Source organism: Mesoplodon bidens (assembly GCF_964165515.1).
Source record: "Mesoplodon bidens genome assembly, chromosome: 5".
Classification (NCBI taxonomy): Eukaryota; Metazoa; Chordata; class Mammalia; order Artiodactyla; family Ziphiidae; genus Mesoplodon; species Mesoplodon bidens.
The window spans coordinates 46105467-46120286 of NC_138161.1; the positions used below are offsets into that span (position 1 = coordinate 46105467).

At 34.1% G+C, this 14820-nt stretch overlaps 1 protein-coding gene across 4 annotated transcripts in view; it reads left to right on the forward strand.

Annotated features, from left to right (window-relative positions):
• Positions 1-14820, forward strand: part of EPHA6 (EPH receptor A6) — a gene marked incomplete at its 5' end in the record, with an annotated part of 867182 nt that overhangs the window by 722659 nt on the left and 129703 nt on the right. For all 4 annotated transcript variants that reach the window (XM_081234488.1, XM_081234490.1, XM_081234489.1 and 1 more), the window contains one exon: positions 10404-10461. In XM_081234488.1, the coding sequence (XP_081090614.1) occupies positions 10404-10461 (58 nt within the window). The remainder of the gene's footprint in view (positions 1-10403; positions 10462-14820) is intronic.

The window sequence follows — 14820 nt, forward strand, 5'->3', positions numbered from 1 at the left end:
AATATACATAAAAGATAAGATTGTGGTTTACTTTTTAAGTAAGAGGTCTTCAGGGGAATAAAGAGACTCTTCTTTAATTGAAGGGTGTATATTTTATATATTTCTGCGGCTGAAAATGTTGCAAATTACCCTGAATAAGATATGTGTAAATGAGTGTTTTTGTGTGTACCCGCTTAAACCAAAAGCTAATTATAATAGGAATAGGATAAACTGGATTAAATGTGCAAAGTAAGATCCTGAATAAATGATTCAAAATGTAAACTGTGGTGAAAAGAGAAAACTTCATCTCAATTCTTAACTCCTGGTTTCTTTATTCCTTGCCATGTGTGTGATTTCAAGCCCCAGTAGGCCCTACCCAATACTCATCTGCACAGTTGTGTCTCCTGGAGAACTCTTCTCCTTGAAAATTTGTTCAGCTGCAGACTTCAGAAGGAAATCCTGTAAACTGCAACTATTTGAAAACTAGGGTAGGGACTCTGAAGCAGGGTCAGACAGGAACCCGAGATTATCCTATTTCAGACCTGTGGAAAGGCATAGAGAAGAGACGGTCACTGATAAAATGACAAAGGGAACACACCCAGCCAACAGAAGCACAAGGAAAGTGACATGAGTGACTGTATTTCTAGTTATACACCCATAAACAACCCCCTTCAAGTATTTGCAACACTGTTATTGCTAGGTTAATGTTACTTAAAAACACTTTTGGGCATATATTGGTAGATTCCAAAACCAGTGCAAGAAGGGCTAGCCGGGTAACATTAAGATTGTGTTCGGTCTGCTTCCTCTGTTGCTTAAAAGTCAGTGAATTCCAAAGAGCATGCATGTCATCTTTTGGTTCTTTGGCTTACTTGAGGAGAAATACACAAGAGGTTAGAAAAGATTTAAAACCTAAATTTAAGACAACTTGAAGATATCATTTGGAAAAAGAAAAGTCAGGATGGGAACACATACAAAATGAAGGTGTAATTTGAACCTTCAAGTATTATTCAGTTTATAAAAACTTTAATCTGTTGCAGGGTCTATGAGTTTAAGGGCTCCTATGGACCCACGGTCATGATGTTGTGGTACAGGTCATAGACTCAGATTCCTTATGGATTATACTTTGTTTCTTGGCTAAAAATAACATAGACTCTCTTTTCCAAGAAAATGGACATATGATCATATAAATAAATGTTTGTATACAATTTCAGGAGGTCTCTGGACACCCTGAAGTCCATCAATGAAGAATTTCAGATTATTAAAAACTCAGTGTTCTATATATAAAGTTATGTTTTAAGACATCGTGAACAGCAGCACCTTTATGTAAGACTGACAGTGCATTTAAAAGAAAAAAAGAAACAAAGCAGCAGGATGCATTTGATATCAAGCTCTCGAACATTTGCAGAGAATTTCTATTTGTTTCCTACCAGAAAAACATGAAAAAATCTTAAAAGAGCCTTTAAGTAATCTCCAGATTCTTTTTACTAGTTCTTTTTACTTTCCTATTTTCGGATTCCGTAAATAGTTTTAGCCTTTGACTTTCGCTCTTCTTTCTTATTAGCATAAATGTTTCTTTTATCTAAAGATCATTTCAGTAAGTTTGAATCTTAAAAATCCAGACTTTATATATATGACAATTTAAATTCTCAGTTGAGAACATATATCTACCCACTAGGGACATTCATGTTTTATTATTACAAATTATACCATCTATTTTGGTCCTATTCAAAGAAACTATCAACACTTTCAAAAGATTCATCCAGGAACCATTTTCTTCTCCCAAAGAAAAATTCTGAAAAACTTTACACAGCTTGCTAAAGCTTAGTCTCCATGTGAGTCAGTATTTAATCTTTGTGTTGGTTGGAATTGTTGTGTTGGTGTGTTTTCACCTTACTGGAAAACATGATAAGAAACTGAGCTGCCTAAATGCCTCTTGCTCTTTCATAGGGCAGCATGCTTGCCCTTCTGGGCTGCTGGGCCACTTAAGAACATAAGAAAGGTGGGGAAAGACCATACCTGTTGTAAAACACATCTCATCTCAGCATTCATTCTTTTGCATTGTACGACAAAGCACAGAGGAAGTTGCCCTGTCGCACAATGTTAACTTTTCATATTTCTATTCACAGAGGTCTTACAGAAAGTGTATTTAGCAAAATTGAACATTAAAAAAAAAAGTTAAATCCTTTGTAAGAATTGCAGAAAAGGTTCAAAAATAAGTAGTAACTTTCCTGGGAGGCGGGGAAAAGAAAAGTAGTTGGTAGTTTAATTTACATCATATGTATGATTCATTTAACAATGTTTTCTCCATTATAATTAAAATCTCACCATAAATAACCTATGCAGTTAGGATTAAATATATCCTGTCCAGAGGTTTGTTTGATTTTTAAATTTTCTGTTGATTTTCTTTTCATTAGTGAATAATACAAAAAACCAAAAGGCTGAATATTTGATCATTTATGTAATCACAACACACTTTTGAAGGCAGAAGTAAAGCACAACATTTGAAACACTACTGGAAAATATGACACTTTCTTCCCAAAGCTTCAGGACTCTTTCTGAAAACATTCCTTTGTATAGGAAACTTAAGATCATTATCATAAACTGATGTTTAAGAGATGGGGAAAGCAAAATCTAAAGGCTATTCCAGCAAGTTTCCTTAGCACACATTTCCTGTTTATATAGATGATCATAAGGCTTTATGGAGCTTTAAAATCCTAGAACTTCTCAAGGACAAAACATCTTTGGCAACAACACAATGCCCAGTCCATAATGGCTTTCCAAGATGTGTTTCTAAGATGAGGCACAGAGATTTGGGATAATACTTCATGTACTCTAAATTACTAATGGAGACCCAAGTATTATCTGGGGATAAGACAAGATGGACAAGCATTCAGACTCTGGAGCCAGATTGCCTGGCTTCAAGCCCTGGTTCTGCCAATCGCCCAGTGTGTATCCTTGGACAAGTTCCTTAAACTCTCAGTACATCCATAATCTTATCTGTTAAATTGAACTAGTGACTATACTCACCACAGGGGCTGGTGTGAGGATTAAATGAGTTAACACATGTAAAGCCCTTAGAACAGTGTCTGGCACACTGAAAAACTTATTTTTTAAGTCAATTATTATTACATATGTGCTGATTTAGATGTAGTATCTATTTTTTAATTACCCACACAAAAACTTTTCACAGATAGAAACCAAGAACAAAAGCGGCATAAAATTATTTATTTGACATGCAGTTTAATGTGGTTTTGAAAAACTTAGCACATATTTCCTGTTTCATGTTTATGTTTGGAACATTTCAGAGTATTTCAAGTCATGAGAATTCTCTGATATGTTCATTATTCATTGCTACCTAGTGGTAATTAAACTATAGATTATCATATAATCAATTATTTCTTTCATAATAACGAAATCTAAAAGTCATAAATCAACTAATTTCAATGCATGTGCTTTTAATTTGATCATTATCACATTACTTTTATACATGTGGATGTAATAAAAAATCAAGAAAGCCATTCTTAAAAACTCACATGTTATTAAAATTTTGCAATATGGTTAGTGTCTTATGTTGAAAACCACAGTCTAACATCAGGCATCTTTGGCAGTAACTTTCATTGCCAACAAGTTCTAGCTAAAGAGAAATCTTTTTGCCCGTATGTAATTTTCAGTAGAAAAAGTACAGTACTGAATATTACTGAAGTTAATTGATACAGACGGTATGCCACTGCTTTCTGGAACTGTCAGGAAAATTATGTTTCATTTCTTTAGCCTCATATCTTAGATTTACTCTAAAAGAGATCTAGAAGTGCCACCATTTTCATAAATGCAAATCAACCCTCCTAATTTCTGCTCAACTGTTTTATCACAGAATAAAATAATTTATTCTTCAGCATTAATCCAAGGTTATTTGGCTCACTTCTGAATTTAAGAAGCAAAATAAAGAAGAGAAAGCATGGAACCAAATTAACAATAATTAATATATAGATTTAGGGTGGTTCAAATAGTTCTAAGGTTAAAATCAATTCTAGAGTAACCTAAGGTATATTGGTAGAGGTCCAAATTTATAAATAGAGTACAGAAGACACAAGATGGCTTTTTAGATAGGAATAAGAATCTACTTCCTACAGAAGCTATTTCTAAGAAACTCTATATTATAGTATGGTATTTAAAGTAAGAAAATACCCGTTTTGATTATTTAACTCTAGGAGAAACCATCTTGTTCTTTAAAGCAACTTCAAACCTGTTGATTTTGGGTGTAAAGAATTTAAGTGGACCTTTGAGACAGTCAGGAAAATTCCTAAATATATTGATCTTAGTCATTTTCAGTAATGAACCTTCTTCACTCTGAAAAACACTTCTTAATTTAGGATTCAATATCTAGTCAGTAAGGTAAGATATAATACATTTACTCATTCGTTCTTTAAGCTATTATTGGGTGGTTTGATGTTTATAGTATTAGGTACTATTCTCTGTGTTGTAAACTCATTATCTCATTTAATCCCACACCTCACTCAATGGAGAAGGTGGATTAACACCTCCTCCACAGTGACTTAATCTATCTCATGAGATGGGGGAGGTATTATTATTATGTAAAAATATACAAATATACAAATGAGGAATGTATATAGTATACAAATGAGGAGACTGAAGCAGTGAGGTAAGTGAGTTATGAAAGGTCGCTTGCCCAAAGTGGAAGAGTCTTCAATAGCATGCTATCTGACTCTAATCCCACATCTTCTAACTACACTGTGCTGAGCACACAAGACGCAAGGCAATAAACCATCCCAATTTGCCTGGGACACAAGGATTTCAGTGATAAAACCAGGAATTAACTGTATCATATAAAACATGTAAACAGCAGTTATTTTTACTTTGCCATAAGATATAAAAGAATATGTCAATGCCAAAGTACAATAAAATATTGAAAGGATCCATTTTTATAAAACTATTTTTTTCTACATAGTGAACAATTGTAATAAGAAGGGGGAAGCAGATAACTACGCCCAAAAGGAAAGAAAGTAAAGGTACACCAACATTTTTGAGTGGCAACTATTGCCAGACTCTGTGTCAATCATAGGTTTTTTCATCTACTCCTTTGAAAAATCACATATAGTATGTAATATTATCCTCATTTTATAGATGCAAAAACTGCAAGAGCTAAAATAACTTGCCCAAGATCATGCAGGTAGCATAGCTAGAATTGGAATTGTTTTTTTCCTCAAAACCATATATTTTATACTACAAGTAATTTAGGATTAAAGTCTATTGATTTGCCATTCTGTTATTTCAGTAACTCTGCTCTAGGGCTAGAATTATCCTTAGAAAACATCTTTATTTGTGTGTTCCTTCTGGCATTCCAGTCAAAAATAATTAAATTGAGTACCTCCTCTGTGCCTCACTCTGTGCTATATGTAGCTAGTAAAGAATTAAGCACCAGTCCTGACCTCAGCAACATTTTAAAGTGGAAGGCAGACAGCTTTGTAGTTAGTATCCATGCCATACCTAATAAATGTTATACAATTGTTTAAGATGTAAATGGAAGAAAAAGTAAACCATCAAGTCATCCTAAAACAAAAAGTGATTCACGGGAGAATTGACCGTGGAGATGGTATTTATGTTCCTTTTTTATATGTAAGTATATGATTTTACCAAATGAAGACAGTGAGAAGGCAGTCTTCCAAAGAGAAGAGGAAGGTCCAAGTTAAGTCGTACTTAGGAAATTATGAGTCCCCTAGAGAATTTGAAAAACAGGAGGTGGGGAACTGGGGCTGTAAAAGATGACATGGAAACAAAGGTAGAGGAAAGATTGTGAAGGAATGTAATTGCCAAGCAGTTTAGACCTTAATCCTGAAGAAAACAATACAATATGTAAAGCAGTCTTTAAAGGAGGGATGAGACATTAGTCCTTTATAGTAATTGTTTACTTATTTCTATTCCCCTTTCCACTATACACTCCACGAGAGCAGGATCTTGTATTGATTGAGGACGTTTCTCCAGAAACCAGAAGAGTACTTGATGCATAGTAGGCATTTAAATATGTATATCTGCTATATCACTGAATGTTTAAAATAATGATTATACAAGCATTAACAGGTACAACCAGTAAACGATTATTGTAATACGTCAAGAGAAAACAAAGGCAGAATGTGGACAGTAATAATAGGTTTTGTATAAAATCAGCACCACTTAACAACTTATGGACTAATAAGGGTTTATTAAGTGGGAAATCCAGTATTACAATAGGGTTTCAAACCTGGGTAATTAGATGGATGGTGGTGTCTTAACCAAAACAGAAATAGAGGAGGAAAAGAAGGTTCAAGGGAAATCTTTTTAAGTTTGTATTTGAATTCACTGAGACTAAGATTCATTTGGGACATGATCTGGTAATCATCAGGCAACAGTGTTAAGAGGAAAGCAATCCTCCAATTTTAGTTCTTGTGAATAAAAATAATTATTTAATATATAAATTTGTTCAAATTTGTGTCATCCATATTTCTTGAATGCCTTAGAGGGATAAGAAAACTATTTCATTTATTATGAAATCCATTTGAGATTATAATTATAATTCACTATCAGTACAGCAGAAACAGGGAGTAGAAATAAATAACTGGCTCAAAAAGTCCTGAATTACAACTTGGGAGGAAGGAAATACAGGCAACCTGTCAATCCGAATTATTACCATAAATTTTGTTACCTATTAGACAAAATATAGACATGTTATAACATTAAATAAACTAGATTGATTTAAATCTGTAATAGAGTTTTGCGGTTGTTGAGATTTGTTTGGATTCTTGATATTACTGACTACACATTAGAAATTGCCAAACTGACACAAAACACTACATCCAGCACAAACTCATTACTTACGTGAAAATGTTGAATCTGTAACCTCCTTTCAGAGTCTTCTCTGAGGCCAAAAAAAGGTGGGCACTGTTTCACTCACAAAATATTTTCCCCAGAATTTCCCTGGAACATTTAAAGAATGCCTCTCTTTTGTTTCCTTTAACAACAACACAAGAATAGCCTTATCGTTATCTGTTTTCTCAATACCTATATCAAAATCATCATAAGTATTGAGAAGCTGCAAATCTGAAAAAGATTCATTTGTTAATAGTCTATAAAAGTCCCAGTGAAAGAAAATTATTGTTCTCTATAACAGAAAAAGATGATATGGCATTTTGTGATTCATTGCGTTCAGAATGTAAGTGATTTCTTATTGAGTCTTGATTCTAATGCAGTTTAAAATATCCATAACGATATTTGGGCTATTCATGAAGGAAAACCAAAGAACTTCACTTTTTGTGTGACTTGTAAAAGTATTTGTGAAGGTCTCTTCAACTTATGAGGCTTCTAAAAAAGATCTGGGGATTTTGAGACTTGACTAACATTTACGAATCCTGGAGCTTGTCCATTGACTCCAGTATAATGCAAATGCTAAACTAATCCTGTGACATGAGGCACTTAGGGTAACTGGCTAAAACTGTAAAAATGGAAATAAGCTGAAATATTTTGAAAATATAAGAAAAAGAGAATCACATCCAAATGTATTTTCTAAGAGCAAAAATGGAATATATAATTTTTACATATTTAAAAATAACCCAGAAAAAGCACTGTTACCAATGGACTTCTCACACCTAACCACATATTTGAAGAATATCATCCTAACTTTCATAATTTCCCTCATACCTACCTACTTTCTTGATTATAAAATGTAATCATGGACTGTAAGCTTGTAATCTTCACAGTGTATCTAACTTCCCTGTAGAAAACCACTAGGAAAAAAATTACAGGTTAGATACCAGCGATATTCCAAAAAAAAAAAAACTCCTTAGTTTAATAACACTTGCTTTCAAATGATGCTACTGAACAAAATACAAAAGACTCAGAGCTCAGTTGTGAAACTTTTAATTTACAAGAAACCTGGGGAGTCTTCCTTTGACTGTTTATTATCTTTAATGAGAAGATGAAACTTGTCACTGATGAATTTTAAGATTGTATAAAGTATATCCCAAGGAGATTCAGATAGCACTAATTTCAAAGTACTTTGTATTCACATAGATTAGAATCTTGCTGAAGTACTTCAGTGTTACTCTCTTAGGAATTGTGAAACTGATGAGAAAAATCAACTTGTTTCTATGAAGCACCTACTCTGCTCAGCTCTATGGGAGATGACCTTGAGAAACCCAGTGAATGGGGATACAGAGCGTCTGTGGGAAGTTGAGGGAAAAAACAACCTAATACAAAACCAGGCACACATTTCATAATGCAGACAACAGATGTGATGGGAGTGCAACCATAGGAAATGGCTGTGGGAGACTTTCATGGCGGAGGTGCAGTGTATAAATTCTAGGGAGATGTGAGTGTGATTAGGGAAAGAAGCAAGTTGCGAGATAATCCTGGCAGGGGAATACCAAAAGGAAAGGCATAAGGAGACAGGATTGAATAAGTATAGGTGATAATGACAATTGATGAGGCAGTAGATGATAAGGTTAGGAGAGAAGAGGTCCATCACTGGAGAGGATTGCCTAACAGCATGGGCCTCACAGTTCTGATCTATAAATCATGTCTGAGAGGCACCTTTGGCATAAAGGTTAAGAGCTTAAACTCTGAGACAGACTGCTTGATATGGCCACTTAGTAGCTATTTGATTGGGGGCAAGTAGTTTAATTTACTATGCCTCAATTTCTCTATCTGTGTAACAGGGATAATAATAGTATTCCTAGGGAATGTCAGGGGTTTTTTAAATATATTTTTATTTATTTTAAAATATATTTTTAGAAAACTAAATATGTTTCTCTGACAGCAATGGTCAAGATAGATTAAACAGGTGTGATTATGAAAGAACCTGGGCAGTCATCGTAATAACCCAAATTTTCCCCTTAACATCCATAATCCATGATCATTCAAACTGGAATAGTGGACTCATAATTTTTATTTTTCCCTACCTTGCTAACCAAACATTTGCATCAAGCTCCTGTCTCCAAGCTCTCTGAAACCCATGGCCAAATCAAAGATTTCATGACAAACTTTCAGATTTAAAACCCGGGTCTTCTAGATCCCTGCCTACATTAGTGCTGACAGTTCATTTGACCTCAATATTTTCTGATATAGTTTTTTCTTATCTGTATTTGGGTGAAATTAATGACTTTTAGGAACATTATAGAAATTTGCCCAAATGGAAAACTTCTTTGGGTTCTAATTCTATGCATGATAAATTGGGAACTTTATTGCTACATTTAACCTTTACCACATCTTTCTTTAAAATACAGATTCAAGTGTAAAATCTAGTATTTGCAGACGTTGTACTAATTTGTTCCAGTCACCCTTTGTAACCCTCAAGGCTTTGGGTTCATAAAAGGGACATGAATTACAATATGAGATCTAATATTTCCGTCATTGGTACACTTAATTTCTTTCCAGATCTTCTTTGTGCTCATAAGGGAAAACTGTGCACAATGCAGATTGAATTGCTAAAATTTCCAATGAGAAGTGAGAAATATAGAAGTAAAAAGTAAATATGTCATACATGTTTATTTCAGGTAAATATCATTTTCCCTCCCTAAAATGACTTTATCTTTTAAACTCGGGCAATTGAGCAGAACAAATAGATTCTTTTCTTTGAAACGAATCAGTTACTTATGTCAAATATTCTACCTAATAGAGGTATATTGGGAACTGTAACAATTGCAAATAGATATGATAAAAAAGAAATAAATGATGTTCAGTTTCTGATTTTAGCTTCTGCACTAGACTATGAAATCAGAAGTTACTTATTTTTCATGTACTGCCATCATTGTTCTGTTGATCTAATCTATGTCCAATAAAGAGATGATCAAGAACTACTACAGATCCCACCAACTTTGTAGCATTCATCAATCTACTGATGTTTTTCTACTTAAAAGCCCTTAAAAGTAGACTATGACTGATGGTTTATAATTTCTTAGAGAGAATTCATGAATTTCTCCTTTCTGCTTTGCCTTAGGAACATTTCAGAAATGCCCAGTCTAATGTAATTCAGCCATAATAACTGCATCACTGGAGAAGTACCACAACTGCCAAAGCAGCTACAGTAACTGCTTAAACCCTGACTTTAGCTTGTTGATTGCCTTTTAAGGAAAAGCTCAGGACAAAAAGAACATAATCTGAACAAGTGATTGCAGGGCTTTAGAAAAGGAAATGCTTAATCACTTAGTAATTCATATTGCAATTCATGTTCTTTTTATGAACTCAAAGGAAATAATGCTATAAAGAAATGGAGAAATGTGTATGTTTAATGTGTTTATAGAAGTGTGTTGGAAAATGAAGTTCCTATTAATAAAATACAAATAATTTAGCTGCCACAGCTGGAAATCTCTAACTGCAGCACATATTTCTATAATTGCTGTAATTCTTATGTGTTCTCTTGCTCTCTTTGCAGGCAGACCAGTAATGATTGTGGTGGAATATATGGAGAATGGATCCCTAGACTCCTTTTTACGGGTGAGGTGCTCTTTTCTGATGGCATTTAAATAAGCTATTCTGAGTTCTAGATTTAAAACATTTATCATAAATTAATTTTTGCATAATGTTATTCATGGATTTTTCCATGAAGAATAGCAGGATTTTCTCTAGGGTGTGTTTCTCTGATACTGTGATACATTAAAGTGTTACTAAGAGGATGGGGGGAATATATACACATGATAATATAATTGATTTCTCCTATAAATTCACTTGCCATATTAATATATACATATTTCAAATGATATTATAAAGAAAGAGATTAAGTGAAGTTCAGTAGCTTCACATAGCCTGTGTGAAGCAACTGAGTTTCATTTTGCTTTATCACATTTAACTATTTAGTAGGATATTTTATGCATTATCTATAATGCTGAACCCTTTAAATTGATGTATATTTACCAATAATGACTCAAGTTCATAGCAGAAAATGGATTTTATCAGTTTTGTCCTTCTTAAGTTCATTGGCTGACTATTTAGAAAACAAAAAGAGAAAGAATTAAACTCTGGCTGAGATTTGTTTTAGAACAAAAATTTTTAAAGCACTCTTTTTAAGTGACTTATCCTTGAAAGTATGGTGTATACAAAAATCATTTGTTTTATATAATGGTACAGAATAACACAGCTGAGAAGGTACCATGAATTTATAATTCAAAATGTGTTTATAATATTTTTAACATTTAAAAAGCCAATATATGCTACAAAAATATTCATTGATATTGGAAAAAACAGAAGTATTAAAAAAGTCACTAGAGTATTTTGCATCCCCAGCAGAGGTCACATATGTGCATGTCACTGTATTCCTTAATATATATTTACCTACAGAGACATAGCCAATTTTCTTATAAAATGACTGGACTTTTGCTATTTGAAATGTGTTATATGTTTTTCTTCATTTTTTATGGGAATAAACAATCTCAAGCATTCTTTCTTCACTACATTTTTTGCTTAGTGTTATTTGGACAAGTTCTGTGTGCATCTTACCTCTCTCCCTTGATCTCATTTTCATTTATTTTTCTTGATTCCATGCCCTCTTCTTCCAACTGCTCTCAATATTAGCAGTGATAATATATTTATACCACGACTGGACTTGATGTCCAGATTCAATGCCAGAAGCTGAATTCAGCAAAATTGTTGAGTTATTATCGAGCAGTACTCTTCACAGAATGCATACCCTCAACCAAGTATGCTCTGTAAGGCAAAATGAAATTCATAGGTGTTTAGGGACGTGAACTATTTGTTCTTTTCTGTAGCCATTCTCAGAATGTTATTTTATAGCTTGTATCCATTTCTCCTGTAAATGTGCTAAATTACTTTAGGATAATTTTTCAGGACCACCTATAGTACTTGAAATGCATATATACTTATGCCCTTCCATTATGTTTAATCAGAAACTAATTTTTATCAGATACATATCAAAATGACTTATTATCTAGTGGCGCTTCAGATAGGATTTTTTATCTACTATATCCTAGAGCTGAATATAATGGCAAATAATATAACAGACACTCATTTAAATTGCTGCTGAAAAATGGATCAAATGACTGCCACAAGCAAATTAGGAGAGAAATGTTAGCTTCAGAGATACTTTTTATCCTGCTGAATCATCAATCAATTAAAACATGTTATAAAGAAAAGATAATATGTTATAAGTAAAATATTTACTTATAAACATGCTACTACATGTTTATAAGTGGTATGTTTCATGATCTAAGATTTAAAAACTAATATTTTTCAGCTCTTATGCACCATGTAGGTTAGATACAATACAATCTGGGAAAGAATAAATGTTCAAATAATGGTGGCTACCACTACTAATACTATGAGAATCTTAACATATATTATCTCAGTTCATCTTGGCTCTGCCACTTACTGGCTGTGTGACCTTGTGACTTGAGCAAGTGACTAACTTCTCTGTGCCTCTGTTTACTCATCTATAAAGTGGGAGTATTAACTGTATCCACCTCATACAATTGTTATAAGGATTGAGTTGATTATTGTAAAGCATATAGAATAATGCCTGACACATTGTAAAGGGTGGAGCAAGGATTGAAACTCAAGTCTCTGAATCCAAAAGCCATGTTCTCATACACTTTGAATTCTATCTTTTTATTAAATTACTTATGACTTCTTATAAGTCCACTACCATCTCCCCATGGGGTCTTGGGTTCCCTCCTCACATAGAATTTCTATTAAAATAAAAATCATATGAGTGGGATGAAAAAACATAGGGCCAATACTCCCTTTTTACTCTTCTATAGGATTCTTACTTTCTTTGTAATCATATCTCTTATATCCCAGAAGCTCAAAGTGCTTTATAAACTTTAGGTCAATAGCAGATATTCAACTCCCCAAGGCAAGCAGAAATAAAATATATAAATATATATATATATATATATATCCCACAAATTCTGAAAAGCGAAGTCATTTTTCAAACTACTGCTTTAGAATTTGATAATCGCAGCTTCTGTTAGCACAGAGAGGAGGAAGTGGCTAAGTGCACGGCACAGTAGGGGAGCCATCCATGGCTCATTAATAGCGTTCTGTGCTTACTGGAGCTGGAAAGGATTTCCCTCGGTCTCCCACACTACTTGAAAATCACTTCAATTCACTGTTTTATATGACGGAGTGGTAGCAAATGAAGTACAAGATTACAGTCTAGTGCCAGCAGCAGTGGCTGGCTGGCTGTGATATTGCACCAAATTCATAAATCTACTGTTTGGATCCTTGCGGACATTCCTCCAGATATGTATTAGCAGGGAGAGTGTGGTGTGGTTAAGTAAGTATGTTTGTGTGTATGTGTGTGTATATGTGCATGTACGTGTGGAAAAGAGGAGTGGGTAGGTACATAAGTATGTATGTGTTTTAAATTTTAAAATAAAATGCAACCTGACTTAGCAAGCAGAGCATCAGCCTAACTGCCCAGAAGGTATGACCTCACTGATGTGCAGGTTTTCCTAACTTTTCCAAGGAAATACACTAGTGTGAATGAATGCAGTCTTGACCATTATCCCTGTACAGTCTCTCTCCATCTATACATATGGATTTCATAAACAGTTTTTGTAGCGGCACTTACCTGGCAACTGCTTATCCCTAAATCTTTGGACCTCCATTTTTATAGCAATATTAACTAGCAATCCAAATAAAAATAGTTATAAATTACTTTAAAAATTCAAGATATCATGTGTCAAGCACAAACAATTTCTTCCTTTATTTTATAACATTTGTTGAATGTGGATTTGTTTATTATATCACAAAACTCAGTTATACAAAGATATAACACCACTGGTTTCAGTTCAAGAGGGTATATTGTGTTCATGCTGCAGCATCCTGCTCCCATCTCAAAACCTTTGACATAAGAGAAAAAGATATACATACATTACTTATAAAGCACAATCACATAAGCAAGCGAGAAAGTGTCATCCAGAAATAATAAGAAGAAAAAAGTTGGAGAAATTAGTAAAAACAAAAAGCAAACAATCAGATTGTATAAGGAAACTGCCAACAGAATCCGATTGAGTAAGGAAACCATAGCCAAAAACACACTCAGGGAAGGATGTTTGAGAGCAAGAGGAATATGTGGAAGATAGTGCTACCAACTGAAATAAAGATATAGGGGAGGAAAAGGATGGGCCGGTAATTGGGAGAAGATGATGAGTTTAATTTGGATCTTGTTACCTTTGAGTTGCCTATGGAACATGCGGTGAAAGTGTCCAGACAAAATTAGAAAGTTATATCTGAAACTCAACAGGAAAATCTTGACTAAAGTTAAAGATTTGGGAGCCGGTAGAATAAAAGTGGTTATTAAACCCAAACCATGATATTTTCCAGGAAGAAATGTTAGACAAAGGAAAGGAGTTGAACAAGGTTGGAACTCTGTGGCATACCAACCTGAGGAAGCAGCATCGATGGCATCTCCATCCATGAGAGGTGAAAGACAAGCAAGGGGGGAGAGGAGGCCATGGTATCCCAAACCTAAGAGAATAGAGCATTTCAGGCAGGAGCAAACAAGCAATTGTATTAAGTGCAGCAGAGAAATTCTGGAAGACAGAGACTATGACATCTATATGGTATCTATGACTAAGGCAGAGACTAGACATCTATGGCATTTAGCACTTAAGAGGCCCTCCAAGATCTCAACAAGAGCAGTTTTAATGGATTTGTCCCAGGCAGAAGCCAGACTGTAGAGGGCAAAATGAGACTGAAATATAAATAGAATTGACAGGTGGAGATCAATTTTTAGGGGAAAAGTGGGTGAGATGGCAAGGCAAGAGATAAATTAGATGCTAGTAGACCAAAAGAAAAATCAAGGGTATTTTTTAAGATAGAAAACAATTTAGACAA